Here is a 20,104-nt window from a genome sequence, read left to right as displayed (position 1 = left end):
CTCCAGGGGCCGAACCACAGACATTCATATGTGTCCTCTGTAATTAACCACCAACGCTGGTGCTCACAAATCTTCTGAAGCCTGACTTCCTCATTCTGAGTTCTTGTTATAGATTTATTTCTTAGTAGAGGGCGTTAAAAAGAAAAAAAAATAAGACCAGGCAATATGAACTTTTCCAAATATCTCATGTTTCACAGAAGGGCTTTAAGGTAACTGTGGTCTCATAATTTGAAACCCCGAAAATATAAGCTCAAGTCAGATTTCTTAAAAACCTCATTTGGTAGTTGCTGGAGAAAACAGGATCCATATGACATACTCCAAGTCGCCCTACACTAGAAAGTAAGCAAAATGCAAATGGCACTAGACTAGAAATGACAAAGCAGAATAGCAAGAAAATACAAATCAGAGTGCCAAAAAATAACATAAAAAAATACACAGCACAAAATACGTCCGGCTTAATTTCAAAAGACAGACATTACACTCTTACACAACCTGAGTGTTGAACAAAAAAGAAAAACGATAAGAAAAATGAAATGAAACTAGCTGTGAGCCGAGTGGTGGCAGCAGAAGTGACAGAAGTGGCTTTCATGTGGACCCACTCCACGCTTCTCTAGGAAGGTCCTTCCTTACCTGTGTTCCCACACGACCTTCTGGTGAGACGCAACATTTTCTCACCTCTTACTCTCTTAACTTTTCCCAACATGGAGACCAGACCTAACAGGGTGGGATGCCATGGCCATGTCTCCACTCTTTTATATGGTGTCCTCGCTGTGCTTTGCATGTGAAATGACCCCAAGAGGCTCAGGTCTTCACCTCCTTCCCCGCAGAACTGTGAGCCCCAATACACACCCTTTCTCCCGCTAAGTTGCTTCTTGTCAGGCAACTGAGAAAGGGAATGAATAACCCAGGCCTCAGAGAGCAGAGATGTTCTTTCTCGTCACTTTGAACACTGTACTTCTCATTTGTTTATGGGAGGTCAGAGCCTGTTGCTGTTGTCCATGTCCATTGCCTTCTCTGACTATGGGCTGCTTTACAGAGTCACACAGTTGCATACTGGAGAATGCTTGCAGACTCTCTTCAAGTGCATCTTATCCTTGTTGATTTTAACCACTACGTTTCAGAATGGTCCTTTTGCTCCCTTCTCATTTCTTTCGAGGGTCTCTCCACAGAGGCTACTGGCTGCCTGTTGCACCCCTTTCTGATCATCTGTGGTTACTTATGTAGTTATGCCTGTTAAATTATATTAAAATTTGCTTTACCCAAAAAGGTGACCAGGTCCTGCATAAAGCCCCATTTCTGCATCTCTGGGATCAAAGGAATCTGAGCAGTAAGCTCTTCGCTGCAAACTTGGGCTTTTATTTTCTTCCCCATCTGTCTCTCTCATCAGATGAGAGAGACAGACTGTCTCTCATCAGTCGGGGTGGCACAACCGGTTTGGCTAGTATGCATTTGCGTTTCCCAGCACAAGTTTAGTAGACTCAGTCTTTCCGATCTCAGGCTAATGGCCAATGCCGTATAGATGCCACACAAATCTCCAGTTTCCCCCAAGGCACTGTTTATTCTGTGTGTCTCTACCAGGCGGCAAGTGAATTAACGATCTCTTCCCACCGCTAGATGTTCTTAGTCTCGGCTATTTTATTTCTAAATAGTGCCCTGACCTGCTGCCACATCCCAGGGACTAACGTATTCCGTGGAGGGAGAGGACTGAGGGAGAGATGAAGCAGGCACATCCAGCTCCTGACCGGAAGGACTGGGTTGGCCACTGACACATTCTCTACTGCCTGCTTCCTACCCTGAATCAGCTGCTGATGCTGGGAACAAAGGAGTCTCGGATTGCTTCTCAGTCCGGCCCATTAACACCAGCATTAGGGACAATTTCTTTTAGCCACTTAGTTATTGTCATAACCCTTGCTTTTCACAGCTGGGACTCTGTGCCTTTGCATCCTGGACCCACTGGCCAGTGGAAAGGTACTAGGCCCCCTGGTGCACCTCAGCTTCCCAGGATGAATCCCTGCTTTCCTAGGGGTGCTGTAAAGACATCAGAGTGGGAAAAGAGTGTAAAATTTGACGAAGCGTGAACTCTCAGGGATGTCTCTGGCTGAAGATAGCCTAAGTCTAGTTAGTACCTACTGCCCCATCTAGGGCTCCCCACTGACTCCTACACTGGTCCAGTCTCACTTAATTGTCCTGGAAGTTGTATCTACTCCTTGGTTTAACATCCTGTTCCTCTTCCTGCCCTGAGAGAGCACTCTAGGCCTTCCCTCGAGGTCCCCCATTATTTGTAACTATGTCACATGACTGTGAACTACCGTTTCCCATCTCTCCACTAGACTGCAGAGCCCAGTGGTCGTGGTACTGTGCCTGCAGCCTTCCTTGTGAATGGTTTGCCTGGTGAGTGAAGGAAAGGAGACCAACCTCAATCACAACTTCCCACATTTGAGATGGCCAAGGCTGCTTCTAGCTCTGAATAGAATAGCAAGCGTGTATGAATCCGGTTTACCTAAAGTATGAAACCCTTTGTCGTACATCAGACTTCAGATGGCTTTCCAAGCTCAGTCAAGGTGAATTCACAAGACCTGAGCCCCTGAACTTGCAGTTAACTCCCAGCCAACTTAAGTGAGGGAGATAGGACATTAATATAAGGCGCAGAGTTTCTCACCCAGCACCCCATCCATAGTGACCTCTACCAAGGCAGCCAATAGCACAGTAACTCAATCTGCTTGCTAGGCATGCATTGCTTGGGTTCATGGTGTATAACCTTCCACTGTCCCTCAGATGTCAATGCATGACTGGACAGTATGTGGAGAAAAATCGTACATGAAAACCACTATCCAGCCAAGAAAGGGAAAGCCTTAGCTCACTGTTTAAAATGAGAGCTTAAGATTCACTTTTCCTGTTCTCTGGAAATTCTAATTATGTTTCTTTGATTAATTTTAAAAAAAATCAATAAAATATATCTGATTCTAAGGTCACTGAATTCTGAACAGAGAAAATGTATAGCAAAGTTGATCAATATATGTCAATCATGTAGTATATTTATAAAGATATATTTTATATCATGTTCTTGTATAAAAGTGTCCATGGTCATAATTACAAATATTTGTATAATATAAATTATAATGAAAATTAAATATAACTTTCAAAATTATCCACCCATAAGACATAAAATATAATTGTTTTAATAGCAACATATCTGGCGATTTACAGATAAGTCTTTTAATAAATGCATAATTTCTAGCTTTTTACAGTAAAATTGAAGTGAAGAATTTTCAATTTTAACTGACTTGGGGGTTAATTCTACCTTTCACCTTTTCTGGCTCCCCTCCCAAGTGCTCTGTGATTCGATTAGTAACACAAACACATAACACATAAACAACCCGCTGCATGTATGTCCATCCGACATTCAATTCATTCTTTTCAAAGGTGAATGGTTTCTGAGAATTCTGAAACTCATCAAAAAGTCAAAGTTTAGGAATGCAGTTCAGGAACTCCCGTCTCAAGCAGATGTAGCTGTTTGTTAGTTACCTCGGGAGACAGGTCAACATTGCTTTCCAAGACAAACCACGCTTCAGGTGTTGTCTTCATTGGTGACACGCAAGGTCAAAAAGAAAGGAAGAAAAAAGAGAGAGAGAGAGAGAGAGAGAGAGAGAGAGAGAGGGAGGGAGGGAGGGAGGGAGGGAGGGAGGGAGGGAGGGAGGAAGGAAGGAAGGAAGGAAGGAAGGAAGGAAGGAAGGAAGGAAGGAAGGATGAAGTGCTAGGACATTATGTTTGAAATAAGTACCATTTCACCCTTTGAGGATTACTAGTCCCAAACCAGAAGGTAAATTAATGAATGCTGTGTGACCAGCGGGTGAGATACGAGCTGCCTTTTAGTGAGAAGTTATCGGTTTCCCAGTGAGCATAGGATGTCCAGAGGATATGCTTTCTGGAAGGACTGAGGAGCTCTCAGGCATGCCCGTGTGGCCTTCTGCCACGAATGCAAAGGGGAAACTCCACCAGGTGAATTTGTTAAACCTGTAATTACAAAACTAAACCTGCAGGTGATCTGGGCATCTTCGCCCATGCGTCGAGAAATATCATTCTCCCAAGAGTCACTGAAAGTCGTGGAGCCCTCATATGTAATAAGTGTCATCAAATTACCTTCCATGACTATTAATGCAAATAGGAACATGAACATTGAAGCAGCGATGTTATAAATATGAGTACCCCTGATGTTTGATCAGATCTCAATCAATCGATAATGCGCAATGACAAGGAATGAAGGCGCTTCTCAGGCGACAATCACAAAAGCCTGCAGGACGCGGTGTCTTGTTCTTCCTGAGTTATTGCTAAACAAGAATACTTGCACACCGGAATAAATATGCAGCCAAACAGAGAATAAAGTAAATGCATCCCCTACCCCAGTGCTGGTATCCACAGGAGCAGCTCCTTATTACTAAATTTTAGAGACACATATTGAGATAAGCTTGGTAGGTAGGAAATTACAGGAAGATAATGTAATTCTGCAGTCATAAAATATTCCATAATGGAAGGGGCTGCAAGACAATTTTGGCACCGGCAACATTTGCTTTTGTAATATGATCATATGTTAAGGTGATTTTAAAAAATCAATTTAAAAATTCATAAGATGATTTTATTCTCCTATTACAATACAGGTTTATTATACAATATTTCATCCAGGAATTGTTTGGGGGGGGCTATTTTACAGGACAAATGTTCTCTTGGGTCACTTGATTCCAAAGACAGAACAAAGCCCATCGTTCAAATAAAGTGTTTTCTAATTCGTCTCTATCTTGGCCCCCATTGATAATTCCCAGTTCACAAAATCCACAAAAGCTGTGCATGCACCTGTGCCCGGTAAACCCACAAGATCCTAGCCTGCAGCACCCTAGACAAGCAACACTGTTAACTAGGGACAGCTGTTCATCTGGTGTTCTCACTAACCAATAGCAAAAAAAACATGGCTATAAAAACAGAGCTTGGCCAATATTTTCCTTTCCAAATCCCTCCATTATCTCCTCATCTTCAAAACTGACCCTGCAGGTGAAGGATGACAACAGACACACTCAAATTTTTAGAAAGATTCACACTGTGCAATACGTCCTAAAAGAGTTTGCTAAGAGAATTATGTCGTGAAAATGACACTGTTTTCAAGCTGACTTAGGACTCACACAGACAGGCGCATTGTCACTGTTAGCTGGGGACTGACCTGGTATTGGTTGAGCTGCTAATACCACAGTGGGAAGAGGCCTGGAGGCAGGAGCTGGCCTAGACAGAGATGGAGTTACTTGGTTTGCCAGAAAATGAGGTTTTTCATGGCTGTGGAAGAGTCCTGATTCCTCGGGATATATCCACGTTGAGTCCAGAGCAAAGGAATTATTTAAAAAGATCTGTCCAAAATAAAGGCAAACAAAACATTCACAAACAAAACACTTGGTGGAATATACAGGTGTATACTATTGTTCACTGGTCCAATGGTGGGTATTATACTACTGGACAAACCACAAACGTGTGAATTTACAACTTAAAGAGAAGGATTGCTGTAAGAAGCCAGAGAAAGACCTCTAGCTGAGACTGAGCTAATCTCCAACTACCAGCCCAGCTAGTTCGGTGCAACAGCCAGGTGACAAACTGAAGAATCACCTGATGAGATCACCATTTTGTATGGTAGAACAAATTAATATGTTATTCCATCTTTCATATTCAAGTAAGTAAATGATATTCAGGAAACTTGAGTTCATAAGCCATCAGAAAGGAGAAAAAAACAAAGTAGGACTCATGAGAAAAAAAACTCCTTTTCCAAACTGTGAAACTTGCATTTTGTAATATTTAAGAGTGGATTTTGATCAACGGTTGTAGATTTTAAAGTTGAAAAAAAATTCTGATTCAGAAATTGTTGCTTTTTCAACAGAACCCAAGTGTTTGAGTCATGATGAAATTATCCCTGTCTGCTGCTGTCTCTGAATAGGTCAGTCTGGTTCCGGGATGAGCCCTCTCTGTACTCAATCTATTACAATTAGAAAATGTGAAATGTTTTCCGTTAACATGGTGATACCCAGCGACTTATCAATTAAAAATCCACTTATCCAATTAAATCGCTTGCACTTTTACCTTGTAATTAGGCATCCTCTTGTCTATCCAGCTTTTCCCAACAGGAGGTGGCAGAGCAGAAGCGCAGACGTGTGGGAAAAGGGGCACCAACTCCACAGCAGAGGAGGGGGATAGTCCTATGGATGGAGAATGACCACCAAACAGCCACTGGGATCCAAAATTAAGAGAGAGAGAGAGAGAGAGAGAGAGAGAGAGAGAGAGGAGAGAAACATTAGCCTGTGTTGTACCTAACGATGCTGGAGTAGCTGTTATGATAAAGGAATTTAAGCATAGAAATTTGATGAGAAAATTCTATCATTTCCAATCAAGAAAGACCATGAACATTTATAAATTACAGAGAGACTTGTGAAAGTTTCATATCTGGATCATCATAAAATTATCAGTTCGATATCTGTCAATATTGGGGAGGAACTTCTACAGCCCAATGGTTACACAGAAACCTGGCAAAACTAAGTAGGTCATGAAACAAAGCCTAAAGTCAGGAATCTTGGAAAGGAATTGGGGTGGGGGTGATGGGGTGGGAGGGAAACAAAAGAGAGTGGGGGGAAGAAACCAGAAACCCTTCTATTCATGCAGGAGATCAACATAATAAAAAAAATAGAAAAAGAAATGAGTTTCTGGCCTGGGCGGATGGGAAGGGCAAAGGCTGGCTTTGGGACCATTTGTTTTTAATTCTCTTCATGGAGAGCACAGAGCTGTATCTCTGGCACCCCCATCAGTGTGGCGATTTGCATCCATCTCATTTACTATTTTAAAATTGTTTTAAAGAGCTAAGATTGTAACTTTCTCAAGGTTCATTAATACAAACAGATACCAGAGCCAAGGAAATGCAAGGACTACTTGGCTGAAGATCTCAGACAGACAGCACAGGAAGGGACAGACGCTGAGTACAGGTCACCCAGTAACCTCCCCTCCCTCTTCTTCACCCCAGAAAGGTGGAGGTGGGGAAACACTCAGAGGCCGCTGCTTCAAAGGCACAAGGGTTTGCTTGTTTTTGCTGTATGTAAAATGACTCTCTGATTTTAGCTATCCTTACTAAGATAGTGAATAGCAGATAACATGTAAATGACAAATGCTAAGATTTTCCGGATTTTTCTTTTTAATTTATGGGGGGGGGGCACAAGAGCGGGGGGGGGGCACAAGAGCTGGGAGGGGGCAGTTTTCAACATTATGTACCTCTAGTGGTAACACTCTGAAATGACAGCCCTCCTAAACATGGAAAAACCTACCAGAGCTTATCCAATAAAGCCTAATCCGATGTGCATCACACATCAAGATAGGATGCCCAGTATGGCATGTATCATTATCGTTAAGTCTAAGGAACAGCTTAGGGGAAGTTTCATGACGTCTTCTAGAAAAATTCACAAGGTGGTACCAGGTTAAAATTAATTAAAAGGAGTATTGTAACCGAGCGCTTATTTGAATATGCTAATGAGGTCAGTTTCGGAATGAAATATCTGCTATTCCTGTATTCAAACTCATTTGCACAGATAGTGAACAATAAATTTGGCCAAAGCCAGGAAAGGTCGCACCACCACGTCATCAATCGAAGGTATAGTCACTTTTCTTTGCCGTTCCAGGCTCTGCATGCCAAACTCTTTTAAAGTGGAATCTGGCTTAAGGGAATTCAAATGGCAGGAGAGGAAATCCCCACCCCCCAAAACATTTTCAGGGCAGGATTTCCAGGCTGCCTTCCGTGGCTGGAATTCTCTTAAGCCCGGCCCTGAATCTATGTGAAGGAATAGGGAGACCAGATCAGAATCAGAAATAGCTATTGATCCGCAGCTTGCTTTCAAGTCTGGCGGAGGCTGTAAAAGTATTAACTTCGAGGCGGTGGCAGCCACGGTAGTTGGTTGCCGCGCTGAGATCCGCGGCGGCGACTTCAGCACCGCGCTCTGGACAGCGCCCGGCGCCCTGGGAAAGTTGGGTCCAGGCTCTCTGACTCCAGCAGGGGTTGCAGGGTCTAAGCCGCTCTGATGAAAGCCGGAGGGGGGGGAGGGGGGAATGTAAAAAAAAAAAAAAAAACTGCCACGGCAAAACCGGACGTCGAAGCATGAACTTTCTTGCCAATGTATGACTGTGAGGCTGCGTCCTGATGGCGTGGAGAACCGAAAACCACCTGGAAAGGGAAGAGCACCAACCCAACCCGGGAGAAGGAAGGAAGCCCGTAATCCTGAGCCTGAGTGGGGATCGGGGCCGGGATGTTACCTGTCCGGGGAGCAGGGGATAATGGTGCACGGTGTGGTCTGGCGCAGAGGGCAGCGGCAGCAGAGGCAGCAGGGGCTCGCCCGGGGCTGGCCAGCCCGGCAACCTCGCAAGCAGCGGGGCGGCGGCGGGCTGCGCCGAAGCCAGTAGCACCGGCGGGGGCGCGACCCCTGCGCCGAGCCGGAGCAGCCCGGCGGAGCCAGGGACCATCCAAACCCAGGGCGGTGGCGGCGGGTCTGCATTCATCGGCCACGGGAAAGGCTGCCGCCGCCGGGACTGCTGAGGCTGATGCAGCTGCCGCCGCCGCCGCTGGAGCCTGGCGCCCGCCAGCATCCTACACCCCCGCGCGGGCGGCGGCGGGGGCGGCGGGCGCCCGAGGTGCGGGCCGGCGGCGGCGCGGGCTTCGGAGCGAACTCACTTGGTTGCGCGGCGCGGTCGCACGCTCCGCCCCTGCCCCGCACGGGAGCCCCTCCTCCTGCCTGCGCCCTCTCTGCCTGCGCCGCCCCCGGGCTCAGCGGGGGCCCCAGTCCCCGCCCCCAGCCCAGGACCCCCGAGGCGGTGACACCACGCCGCACGGAGGGGCGCGCCCAACCCGGCCGGCTGATTCCTCTACTGCAGTCCCCAGCCCACTCGGTTGTCGCTGCTTGTAGCCTATAGTTCTAGCTGAAGGTGCGCACAACGGGGCCAAGGGCTCCAGGCTCAGAGCTGCGGTTCTAACGGCGAGATGAAGCCGAGGTGGAGACGCCAGAGCGGGCAGGTCCGCCACCCGCGGAGCTAGGGGAGCCGGTGCGATCTACCTGGTTTAAAGTGAGTCTAAGGCGCAGGGCCCAGAGAGAATACCAGACTGCAGACGCTGACGCCAGGTGGGCCCCGGACCCTTCTAGACACGGGTCTCTTTCTCTCTTAGTTAAATATGGAAAATATTTTCCTAGGTCCCTAGAGGGTCACAGTGCCCTGAAATCCGAATTTTTGGTACTGAGTCTAACGATCTTCCCGCCTGATATCTGCTGGCTTCAGCGCCCTCCTCTGCCTCTGCTTTAACCCTGGGACCCCCAACCTCTTCCCTCACTCTGGTGCAATGCTCAAGACAAGCGGTCATGGGGTCCTTGCACAAGATGTCTCCATATCTAGAAGACTGGATCTCGGTAAAGTCTCTTTAATCCCTCCAGGCACAAGACTGAGCTCCTTCATGCTTCGCCACAAGCTGCTCGGCCGCTGCACGCAGAAATCAAGGAGCATCTTGCTCCCTCTCAGCCCATGCCTGCTGAAGGAGCCTGGCTCCGCGCTGGTCACACGCAGTATCCGCCAGGCGGCGCTGGTCCTAGTCCCTGTGCTGACCCAGCTTGAGCAGGGAACTGGTCGGAAACCAGGTGTCCTGCTTGAGATTCTCTGACATTACTTGGTAGCGAATTCCAGCCCCAGTCCAGCCCTGGGCTGTGCAGACAGCGGGGCGCAGATTTCCACATACTAATGAACCCTAAACCCTTGGCATCCATCTGTAAGATCCAGCCCAGCTTAGAAGCACTTGGCCAAACTTCAAGTACCAAGAAGGATCTGCACAGTAAAGAGCTTGCCTAGGAAGCCAACCTGACCTGAGTGGGAGTGCAGCACACCCAGCTACACCCAAAGGCACTCACTCCTAGGTCAGGGGCTACTCAACATTCCTCACCTCCTTAGCAGCCCCTCCTGGTGGAAACAGAAGCACCAAAGTACTTCTGATCAGTTTCTGGGTTTCTTCCTCATCCTCTTGGTTTGCCTAACTTCCTCCTGGCCTGGCATGATTTCTTTTAGATCTCAACATATGCTGATTTACATACCTGGCACCACTTTCCTTCACCCGAACCACTTACAATTAGCGGGTTTCTCTCTTTCTTTGATGCCAACCTACTGACAAGATTATTTCCCACACGCAACCCCAAAGCTTTGCAGATTAGAGCACCGGTATCATCCACTGGAGCCCGCTCTCATGTCTCCTCGTGCACACAAGTGATGCTGTGTGGCCATTTTGGTCTCTGGGCTCACAGTCAAACTGAGGTGTTGTACGGGATGCTAGGCAGACTAACAGCCCCCCCCCCCAGCTGTGCTTAGAGAAGCAGAGCAGGCTTTATTCACTTCGTGCTGGTATGATCTGGAGAAACAGAAGACACCTAGCGGCCCTATATTTGTTGTTTCTACTCTCAGTAAAGCCAAACTTAATACCTGTGGCACCTCTAGCTCCTAGAATGAAGAAAGGGCGTCACCCAAATCTGTGGATACTCCACAATCTGGGGGATTCCCTCACCCCTTCTCACACAGTGCTTATACTAGTCAACTTAAGAAAAAGTTGTGTCTTTCTCTGGGCTGTTTGGTGCTCAAAGGGCCTTGAGACCTTGGACACTCCCGGACTTTAAAGAGAAGGCAGTCAAAGAGCCTCCAAATGGCCACACACTTTTGCTATCACCTGCACAGGCTTAACTCCACCAAAGCATCTCCATGCTTGGAGCCACGTTTCTGCACCAGGCTCTGTGCTGGAGTCTGGGTAACATAGGAAAGACAACTCCCACTGGTTAATTGCTATAAGAGCTTAATTCCTCCTTCAGATTCTTGTTTCAATGGCTCCAGCACAGGCTTGCCTCAACCCCCGTATAATCCAGCAACAACTTTATACCACTGTGTATGTGAGAGGATCTCCTCTTGGGCACCCTGGCTTCCCGGTTATTTAAGCAGGATCTACCAATGACCATTGCCGTGAGGGTTACTTGTGTGTCAAAGAGACAGAATCTGCAAAGGTCATAGAGGAGGATGCTACCATCAAGCCAGGCAGCATCACCTGAGGGTAGGAAGTGAGGAGACCAGTCCTCTTTGATTTGAAGCTGCCCACCTAGGAGATGTGGCGTGCGGTGGACATGTCTACTTACTGGTCAGCACTTTAAAGGGATCCACCTACATGGGGCAAAGATTGGCACACATTGAATGTATGCCTTTCATCTCCCTACAAAATTCAGTGGAAAGTTTTGGTTTTTTTGTTTTGTTCTTTGTTTTTTTCCTTCTTTTGGTTTTTCAAGACAGAGTTTCTCTGTGGCTTTGGAGCCTGTCCTGGAACTGGTTCGTGTAGACCAGGCTGGCCTCAAACTCACAGAGATCCGCCTGCTCCTACCTCCCAAGTCCTCGGATTAAAGGCGCGTGCCACCACTGCCCAGCGGAAAGTTCACTTTATAAAGGGTTCTGTGCAGCCATCCTAAGTATCACAAATCAGAAAGGATTACCAAAATCTGTCCTTTATATTAGTCAGAATCAACAAATAGTTCCTGCTAAGGTGAGACAGAACACTGTGTAAGCAGACCAGCCACAGAAGGAAGATACTGGCTAATTATTCTCAGATGCTAATGAGTTCTGAGTTGCATATCACCTTTCAGGAAGAATTAATAGGGGGCTAGGGGAATGAGATTTCTGCAACCTGGAGAAGGTGTTCTTTTAAAGTTTATTTTGTTTTACTAAGTAAGATTGAGATGGGTTTTTAAAAAGTAGGAAAAATGCAAGCATTTCCTTGTAGGCCTGCAGAGTTAAAATAGCTGTCAGGGGAAGCTGAGGGAGGTCCAGGGCCCAGGCTTCCCTCAACAGTTTTCTGCCCACCCTCCAAGCTGTCTCTCCAAGGGATCCTATCAGGTCCTCCCCCGCTAGAAACTCACTGTGGTGACACAGCGGAGTCCTGGATGAAAGCCAAGCAAGCAAGCTACCACTTGGGCGTTGGCAGATGCTGGAGGGAAGAGGGTTGACAGTTTGACACCGAGCCCCTGAAGCATGAAGAGAAACAAGTAGAGGTCTCCCCAGCTTTGTCCTTTCAGAGTCAACTCTGAAGGCTCCCGGGCCACCGAGAAGATCTGTCTTTGTCACTGTTGGAGTTCAGGAGCAAGGTCCTGGCTGGGGCTGGAATTGAGAGTGACAGCTGTCGGTACTCATGGATGTCACAGAAGTCCCGTGATGCACAGATTCAGTATGGTGGAGAGAGGGCAGCCGTTTGGTGGTTCAGTGGTGGTGTGTGATGCTCTCTAACACAGAGGGAAATAGGATGCAACCTGTACAGGCCAGGCTGCATTTAGAAAAGAGGTGTTGTTGTTGTTTTATATGTGTGTCAATACAGATACCTTGAAAATACAAAAAAACACAGCATCAACACATTCAGGGAAAAACAGTGCTAACATTTGATGACCTTCCCTCTATAGCATATTTTCCTGGTTTTTTAATATTTTTTTTAAAAAATGTGTTGTGTGTGTGTGTGTGTATGTGTTTATGTAACATTGATGCATGCAGGTGTCAGAAGACAACTTGCAAGAGTTGGTGTTGGTTTTCTCCTATATGTTGATTCAGAGAATTGAGCTCAGATTGCCAGGCTTGGTGGCAAACACTATTAAGTGCCTAGCCATAACTCTGGCCCAACAACATTCTACTGGCATCTTTCTATGCACAATGTGAAAACAGAGAAATGAACAGTGCTTATCTAGTTTGTTGCATCTTGACACTTTGCATCTTATAATCAAGTGCATTTCTAATAAAGAACATTAGTTTAGTTTCTACTATGCATAATTAAATCTTATTTGCACGTAGTACAGAAGCCTGTGAGTTCTGCACATTACCACAAAGTCTGCAGGAGTTTGTCCATCCACATTGAGCACATACCCCAGTGAGGACTGGGCACCATGGGTAAGTCTGCCTACAGCTGGCAAAGAGAACAGAGCCCCAAACACCAACAATCTCTGCCTAGGACTCCTCTTGCTTTTGGGGCTGCTGTGTCTGAGCAGGTCAGCTCCCCAAACAGATCTGCCCTCTTCTAGCCTCTGCCTTGAGTGGTTGAAGGAGAGAACCGACTCTCAAAAGTCCTGAGACATCAATGCAGACTGTGGAATGCATACCTCCTCCCTGGCCTGCACACACACACAAAGTAAATAAAAGTGTTTTTTAATTACAAAAATTAAGAAACTGAGGAAAATAAAAACCTGCAGTGTGCCCCAGACCCTAGAGCTGATGATTTTCACAACTGAAATTTAGATCCAGGGACCCATAACCTGAGGGAAGGAAGCCCAAGGCTCAAGGCTCTGGGGGCACCTCAGGGGTGATAGAAATATCTAGGAACTGAAAATCACATTAATTCTTGACCTCTCCTCTTTGAAAGAGTCCCATCCAGGGGAACACTCTCACTGAACCTGAACTCAGAGCAGTGTGCATTCTAGAGACATCACCTCCGAATTAGCCACCATAACCCTTCAATCCACATTCTCAACTCTCCAAAGTGTGCTGTACTTCCTCAGACACAAACAAGGGGACGAAGTGTGGTCTCTGCACTGAAGACTGTCTTAATATTTTTCACTAGATAAAACTGTCTGGCAAGGAAGAAAATGATCACAGAAAAGACAGTATTTTTCTTCCCTAAGCATTTAACAGAAATAAATCTGTACATTCAGCAGCTTCTACCATTTAGCCCTTTTCTCTGGCTCTTCCAACTCATTAGTAAATACATTAAAACAGTCTCCCCTCAGCACCGGCCCTTTGGGGACCTGGCTTCCACCCTTTCCCCCATGGTCAGAATTAGACAGGACAAGAATTTCCACTACTGAAGGGGCTATATAAATTCATACATCATACCATGGTCTTGACCATTGAGGCTTTCATAAGGACCTTGTTGGGACAGCTAAGCCATCCAAACAGTTTGGGGACTGCTAGGAATTCAGAGAGAGCTTGGGTGATGATCAGAGAGGCAGACTCTCCCCAGGACACTCTCTCAGGAAATGTCTTCAAATGGTTGGGTAATGCTTCTCAACTCACCTCTGAGAACATGAGCAAGGTAGAGGGGCCTGCTCCCTTCCTCTGTCCTTCCTTCTTGCTTTCCTCTTCCAGAACCAGGTCCCTGACATTGCTGGGTCTCAGGTGTCTCACTCCTAGGTGAGAGACTTCATCAGTCACTGATTACCAGGCTTACCGCAATGTCAGCGGAGCGTGTTCTGGGCCCCGCTTTGCTGTGGGCTGCCGGTTAGTTCTGGGCAAGTTCTGTGATCTCTGTAGACTTAGTTTCCCCAGATAAAAAGCAGGTCTCTAGCAAAAGGAAAATGAGGAACATTTACAGGAATTCTTACAAGAGTTGAGCTTCGTGAAATCTGGGGGTCGGAGGAAAGACAGCATTTCATCTTAATAGTCTCCCTGTCCCCTGGCACAGCCCAGCTCTGTGACTCCTTTGCTCATGTCTATGCCCCAAGCCTGGTTCTGACTCCTGGAATGCAGGAGCCAAGAGACTGTTGTGGGCACCACATGCAAACATGCAAAACTTTCCGAACCCCATTTCAAAATAAAACAAAACCTATCAGGCAGCCACATGACTTGAGAGGTGTCAGAGGACAGATCTGCCAGTGGCTGAGGAGTAGTGTCCTCCTGTGATCCTGACCACATCAAACCCACACGGGAAGTCCCTGTCCCTGCCCACACAAACACTGGCAGTTCTACCACAAGTCTGGAGCCCATGGCCAAGTAGGTGGCAGTTCAACCACGGCTAGCTCTAAGGCCCTCAAAAGTGAAGTTATCCTTAAGCGAGTCAGGGAAAAAATGAATGAATGAATGAATGAATGAATGAATGAATGAAATGTACTCAAAAGTAGCTTCTGGAGAAGGCAGCGCCCCGAAAGAGGAGAGAGCAAGGCATGAAGAAACACAGGTCCCTCATTTCTAAAGATAATTCCTTTCTCATAGCCACATGTAGATCCATGGTGCAGATCTAAGCCCCTCCTGGGACTCAGGATCTCCTGTGCTGCTCTGTGCCTGTCTGAGGGACAGGAAGAACCACAGGGGCTCCAGTCACCCTGGACAGAGGACTTTAAGAGCTCTAAGACCAACTTCTCCTGTGCTGCTTCCTTGTGAGGCGGGCCTGGGCATCTGATGCCTCTCCAGTGTCCAGTGTCAGGGTTCTATCCACCGCCATTATCTATCAGCAAGGAAAAGGGCAAGTACAGATGAATAGGCTGGTTTTGGAAAGAAAGATCATGGTCTCAAAAAAGGATCCAGCCACCACAGCCAGCCAGAGTGCTGAGAGGCGATCAATGGACATCAGTTTCACAACAGAGGCTTCCATCCTCCTGCCTTTCTCTCTGGCCGCTCCACCTCTGCAGAGATGAATGTGACTCTGAGCTCCTCCTGAAAAGTGACAGCCTCACCCTGTCAATCAAATCTGGTGACAAAAGAGCAGGTGCTCATGGAAGCCCTGGAGTTATCAAAGCTCCCCTCCAGACCTTTGAGCTAAGCACAGAAAAACAACAGCAGAAGACCCTCCAGACCGGCCAGAAGTAGCCTTCTACACCACACGGGGCAATGGGGTTTCTTGAGTTTTAAAAGTAATGCAATCCTGGAGGCAGCCACAGTGTCTTCCTAATTCACCCATGACCATCTCTGGCTCGTCCCACCAGGTAATGATGGGACATGGGGAGGTTGGAAGCGTTGGCCAAGGCCTGGAGCTGGACAAAGATCTGGGGCAGTTTTGCTTTGATATGAAGAGTCATCGCACCCCATCCCCCACCCTCTGAGGCTCATGAGTTGAAGACTTAATTACAGATGTGATGGGGTTACAAAAGTACTAAGGTTGTCAGTGCCTTAATCTATGGATGAGTTCACACTGGGTAAACTGGGGGGGGGGGTAGATACAGCCTGCCAAGCTACTGCAGGGGGGAGTCTGTGGAGGACAGTGATACTCTGAGGGTCCTCTGCAAGGTCTTTGTGGTTCCCTGGTGCCCCTCCCTTCTTGTATACAGCCTCTCACTACACAGATCAGGGTGCCTGCTTCTCACCTGACTTCCTCAGGACAAAGAAAGGAATAAGGCTTCTTATTTTAAATTTATTTTATGTGTGTTGGTGCGGAGGTGTCCTGGAAGCTGCCATGTGGGTGCTAGGAATTGAACTCGGGTCCTCTAGAAGAACAGCCAGTGCTCTTAACTGCCGAACTGTCTCTCCTGCCATGAGGGATAAGACTTTATCCAAGGCATTTTCTCCAGCACTTGTCCCCAGGTTCACTTCTTCATGTGTTTAAGACTCAGCTTGGTCACCCCATACCCTTTTGGTGATGAATTGTCGTTCTTCTCATTCTGGTAGTAGAGTGTCCAGGTACCTGCTGCAAGGACAGTAGCTCACCTGTGTGATGACTCTGAAGACAAAGTTAGGGACAAGACAACTGGACTGGGAACTGTGCTGAGATGCTGGCTTGATGACCTGAGTACTCCTGGGCTCCTTACTGGGGACAAGGGAGTGTCCTTGTGACTCTATGTCTTAACAAAAAACCTCCTAGTATGGAATATATATACATATATATACATACACACACACACACACATATATGGAGAGAGAGAGAGAGAGAGAGAGAGAGAGAGAGAGAGAGAGAGCTGCAAATTTTTAAGGTATAGAACTGAATTGTGTCCCCAGAATGGGAAGACTCCGTGAGTTTGAAAATGGCAGGGAAACCCAAATGGAAACAAACGGTCAAGTTGAACTCCTTGCTTTATGGGGATTATCATCGGCTTATGGAGAACTGACCAAAGCTATTGTCTCCTTATAGGAATCAAGAATGAATGGACGCCCAAGAGAATCCCAAGTAGAATTGGAGTCCCCAGAAAGTGACAGTGCTCTGTCCCAGAGGACCGCCTAAAGTCTGGCCTTCAGTACAGAGATCCTCAAGGAACCTATGCATGGTGCCCCAATGTCTCTTGGGAAGTCTGTCCATTCAACCCTGAGAATCCTTGGGGAACAAGTCTACTTGCCCCCAAAATTCCATGGAGAACCCAACTGTTCAGCCCTCCCTCCAGTTCAGGAGAAGAGAGCCTCTTGCCAAAGATTCAGCCCTGACCATCCACAGAGGCCCTTGATACAACCCTACCACAGGATAAAAAAATCTCTGGAAGATGCAGCCTAAATCTAGTCCCCAAGGAGCTGCCACACAGATGGATCAGAGGTGTACCTCAGAACAAGGCACCTGAGGGAGGAAGCTTTGTGATAGATGGGAGGGAAACATTGAGAAAAGGAGATCGAATCCCCCAGAGACAGCTAACATGGGAAATATAGGGCATTGGATATGAAATCTGTGTGTGGGATACATTAAAATAAAATTTAAATGTGTTACAGGGCTCTGCCATGACTGTTTTAAAAATATTTTAAACTGACATCATAAACTTGAGGCTGAAAATGAAAAATTATTTTAAAAATTTCTAGGTGAATTTGTAAATTAATTTAAAGAACTTTTCACAAATGGAAGTGAGGTTCAAAACACAATGTGTGTGGATTTTAAAAAAAATGAATAAGAGAGTCTGGGCGGACACTCCGCAGGTCAAGTGCTTGTCATGCATGCATGGAGACCAAGTTTAGATCCCTAGACTCCACATTAAAGCTAGGCATGGAGGCACACGTGTGCAACCCCAGTTCTGCGGAGACGGAGATAGGCAGATCCTGGAGGCTCACAGACCAATCAGTCCAGCTGAAACTCTAGGGTCAGTGAGAGATTCTGTCTCAGAAAGCAAGGTGGACAGCAGTAGACGAAGACAGTGTTGACCTCTGACCTATACGTACACACATATGCACACACCTACATAAAACACACACACATACTAAGTAAGAAGACAAAACAAAATTAGAGAATATATAGCTATAAATCAGATCAGATCTATGTATCACAATGTAGGAGGCTTGTCATTATTAATTAATATATGTTAATAAAATCACGAGCAAATAAAGAACTCAAACTAAGTTGAAGAGCTTAGGGACTTGAAGAGGAATAGGAAGTACTTACCCAGAATTCTCTCCTTCCCAGGGAGCGCTTATGATCCTGGAAGTGAGGGTGAGAAGTTCAGAGGAAAGAGTAAGCGGTGTGAGTATGCAGCAAACGGGAGCTCCTGAAGGATGAGTGATGGAGGAGAGGCTGGGAGACAGGGGTCAGCATGTGGGTGGAATGGGAGATGCCTCTCCAGGCACAGTGTGTGAACACTTGTTCCCTTGCTCTGGTGCCGTTTCTTTGGGAGGTTATAGGACCCTTAGGAGGTGGAGCTTTGTGGGAAGAAGTAAGTCCCTGGAGTTGACTTAAAGGTTTTCTGCTTTCTGTTTCCTGTCCCACCAAGGTGTGAGGTGAGGAGTCCAAGCTACACACTCCTGCCCCTGAAGAGCTGCCTGCTGCTGGACCTTCGCTCTATGAGGGACTGTAGCCTCAAACTGTGGGTCAAAAGAAGCCCTTGCTTCTTGTTTTACGTTGCTTCTTGTCTTGTATTTGGTCAAAGCAACAAAAAAGTAACTAATAGAAAAAGTAAGGGGCAAATAAAGGCATGGGGGAAAGTAAGAGACCCCAGAAGCCAGTCAAGGTGAGGTTCAGAGGATGGGAGAAGAGAGAGAGTGCCCCCAGGAGGAAGGTCAGAAATGCTGGCACAAAGAGGGAGCGGTGAGAGAATGCCATCCAGCCCTGTCAAGCAGCAATAATGAAGAAACACTTTGTAGGGCTAAAAATTAAGCGAAAACCAAAGTACTTGACCAAAATAGCATGTAAATTTGGAGGGAAAGTAAAGATACTTATTAAAATTTAACTTTGCCAAATTAAATATTCATGTTGGGATTTCTACAGTGGATGCTGAAAGAATAAAAATAGGATTTGGCAAGTTTTTTAAATCAATATATGAAAGTTATTTGCATTTCCATAATGTATGCAATAAATGGAAGACATAATTTAAAATACGTAGTATTTACAATAGCCACAAAAAGGATGAGGTCCATAAGAGTAAACTAGCAAAAAAATGTGTAATTTCATCATGGAGAAAATTGTATAACTTTATTGAGACATTTAAAAAGCACTTAGAAATGGAGAAATGGGCTGCTTTTATGGATAGGAATGTAATGGATTAAATTTACCAATTCTTCCCAAATATATGCAGAATTCTAATGCAATCAAAATAATCAAGAGATTGTTCTTAATAGACCATGATAAGTTAATTATCAAATACATTCTGCAAGGGCAAAGGGCAAACATAGTCGAGACAGGACAGCCCTACTGAAAAAGAACCCTTTCAACAAACTGAATGAATCTTGTTGGATAACAGAGCACGGTGGTTCATGCCTTGGGAGGCAGAAGTGAGATTCCTGCAAGTTCAAGGCCAGCTTGGGCTAAAGAGTACTGACATCACTCCAAAACAAGACAAGTACACACACACACACACACAAACACACAAACACACACACACACACACACAAATATTGGACAGGGCTGAAGAGGTGACTCAGAAGTTAAAAGCACTTGCTGCTCCTCCAGAGAATCTGAATTCAGTTTCCAGACTAGTTCAGGAGATTCACAAGGGTCTGTAGCTCAAGCATTAGGAGATCTAACACCTTTGGCATCCAAGAGCACCTGCACTCATGTGCACATACCAACACACCTGCGCACACCACACACACACAATTAAAATTAACAAAAAGGAGTCTAAAAATAGTATTGGGTAAAAGTGTGAAAGAACATGAAGACAGAACAAACCCTGAGCCCTTCCCTCATTCAATATGTATCACAGAACTAAAAGTAACAGATAAAATTATTAAGCCTTTGGGTAGATAAAAATTTTATAGGCCATAGAAAGCAGAGTATTTTAAAAGAACAATGAGAATTTGGTACCCATCAATACTGTATTTGAAATGTCGCCCTTCAGAAAACATCACTCTGAATTTGAAAAAGAAACTCTCGGTCTAATAAAGAGTCTATAATGCACACACCAGATAAAGATCTACAATCTATAGAATGTCCGACTTATATGAAGAATGT

At 46.0% G+C, this 20,104-nt stretch overlaps 1 protein-coding gene across 1 annotated transcript in view; it reads right to left on the bottom strand.

Moving 5' to 3' along the window:
- The window catches only part of Tcerg1l (transcription elongation regulator 1 like), a 189,685-nt gene extending 181,021 nt beyond the window's left edge, over window positions 1-8,664 (bottom strand). The window contains exons 1-3 of the mRNA XM_085693267.2: window positions 8,320-8,664; window positions 6,112-6,258; window positions 5,210-5,390 (exon numbers count right to left, since the gene is read on the bottom strand). Of these exons, the coding sequence (XP_085549393.2) occupies window positions 5,210-5,390; window positions 6,112-6,258; window positions 8,320-8,649 (658 nt within the window). The 5' untranslated portion in view covers window positions 8,650-8,664. The remainder of the gene's footprint in view (window positions 1-5,209; window positions 5,391-6,111; window positions 6,259-8,319) is intronic.
- Between the last annotated feature and the right edge of the window lie 11,440 nt (window positions 8,665-20,104).

Source organism: Myodes glareolus, chromosome 7, assembly GCF_982192425.1.
Source record: "Myodes glareolus chromosome 7, mMyoGla1.1, whole genome shotgun sequence".
Lineage (NCBI taxonomy): Eukaryota > Metazoa > Chordata > Mammalia > Rodentia > Cricetidae > Myodes > Myodes glareolus.
Note: the sequence above shows the minus strand (reverse complement) of the source record. Positions and strands in the feature narration are given on the sequence as shown.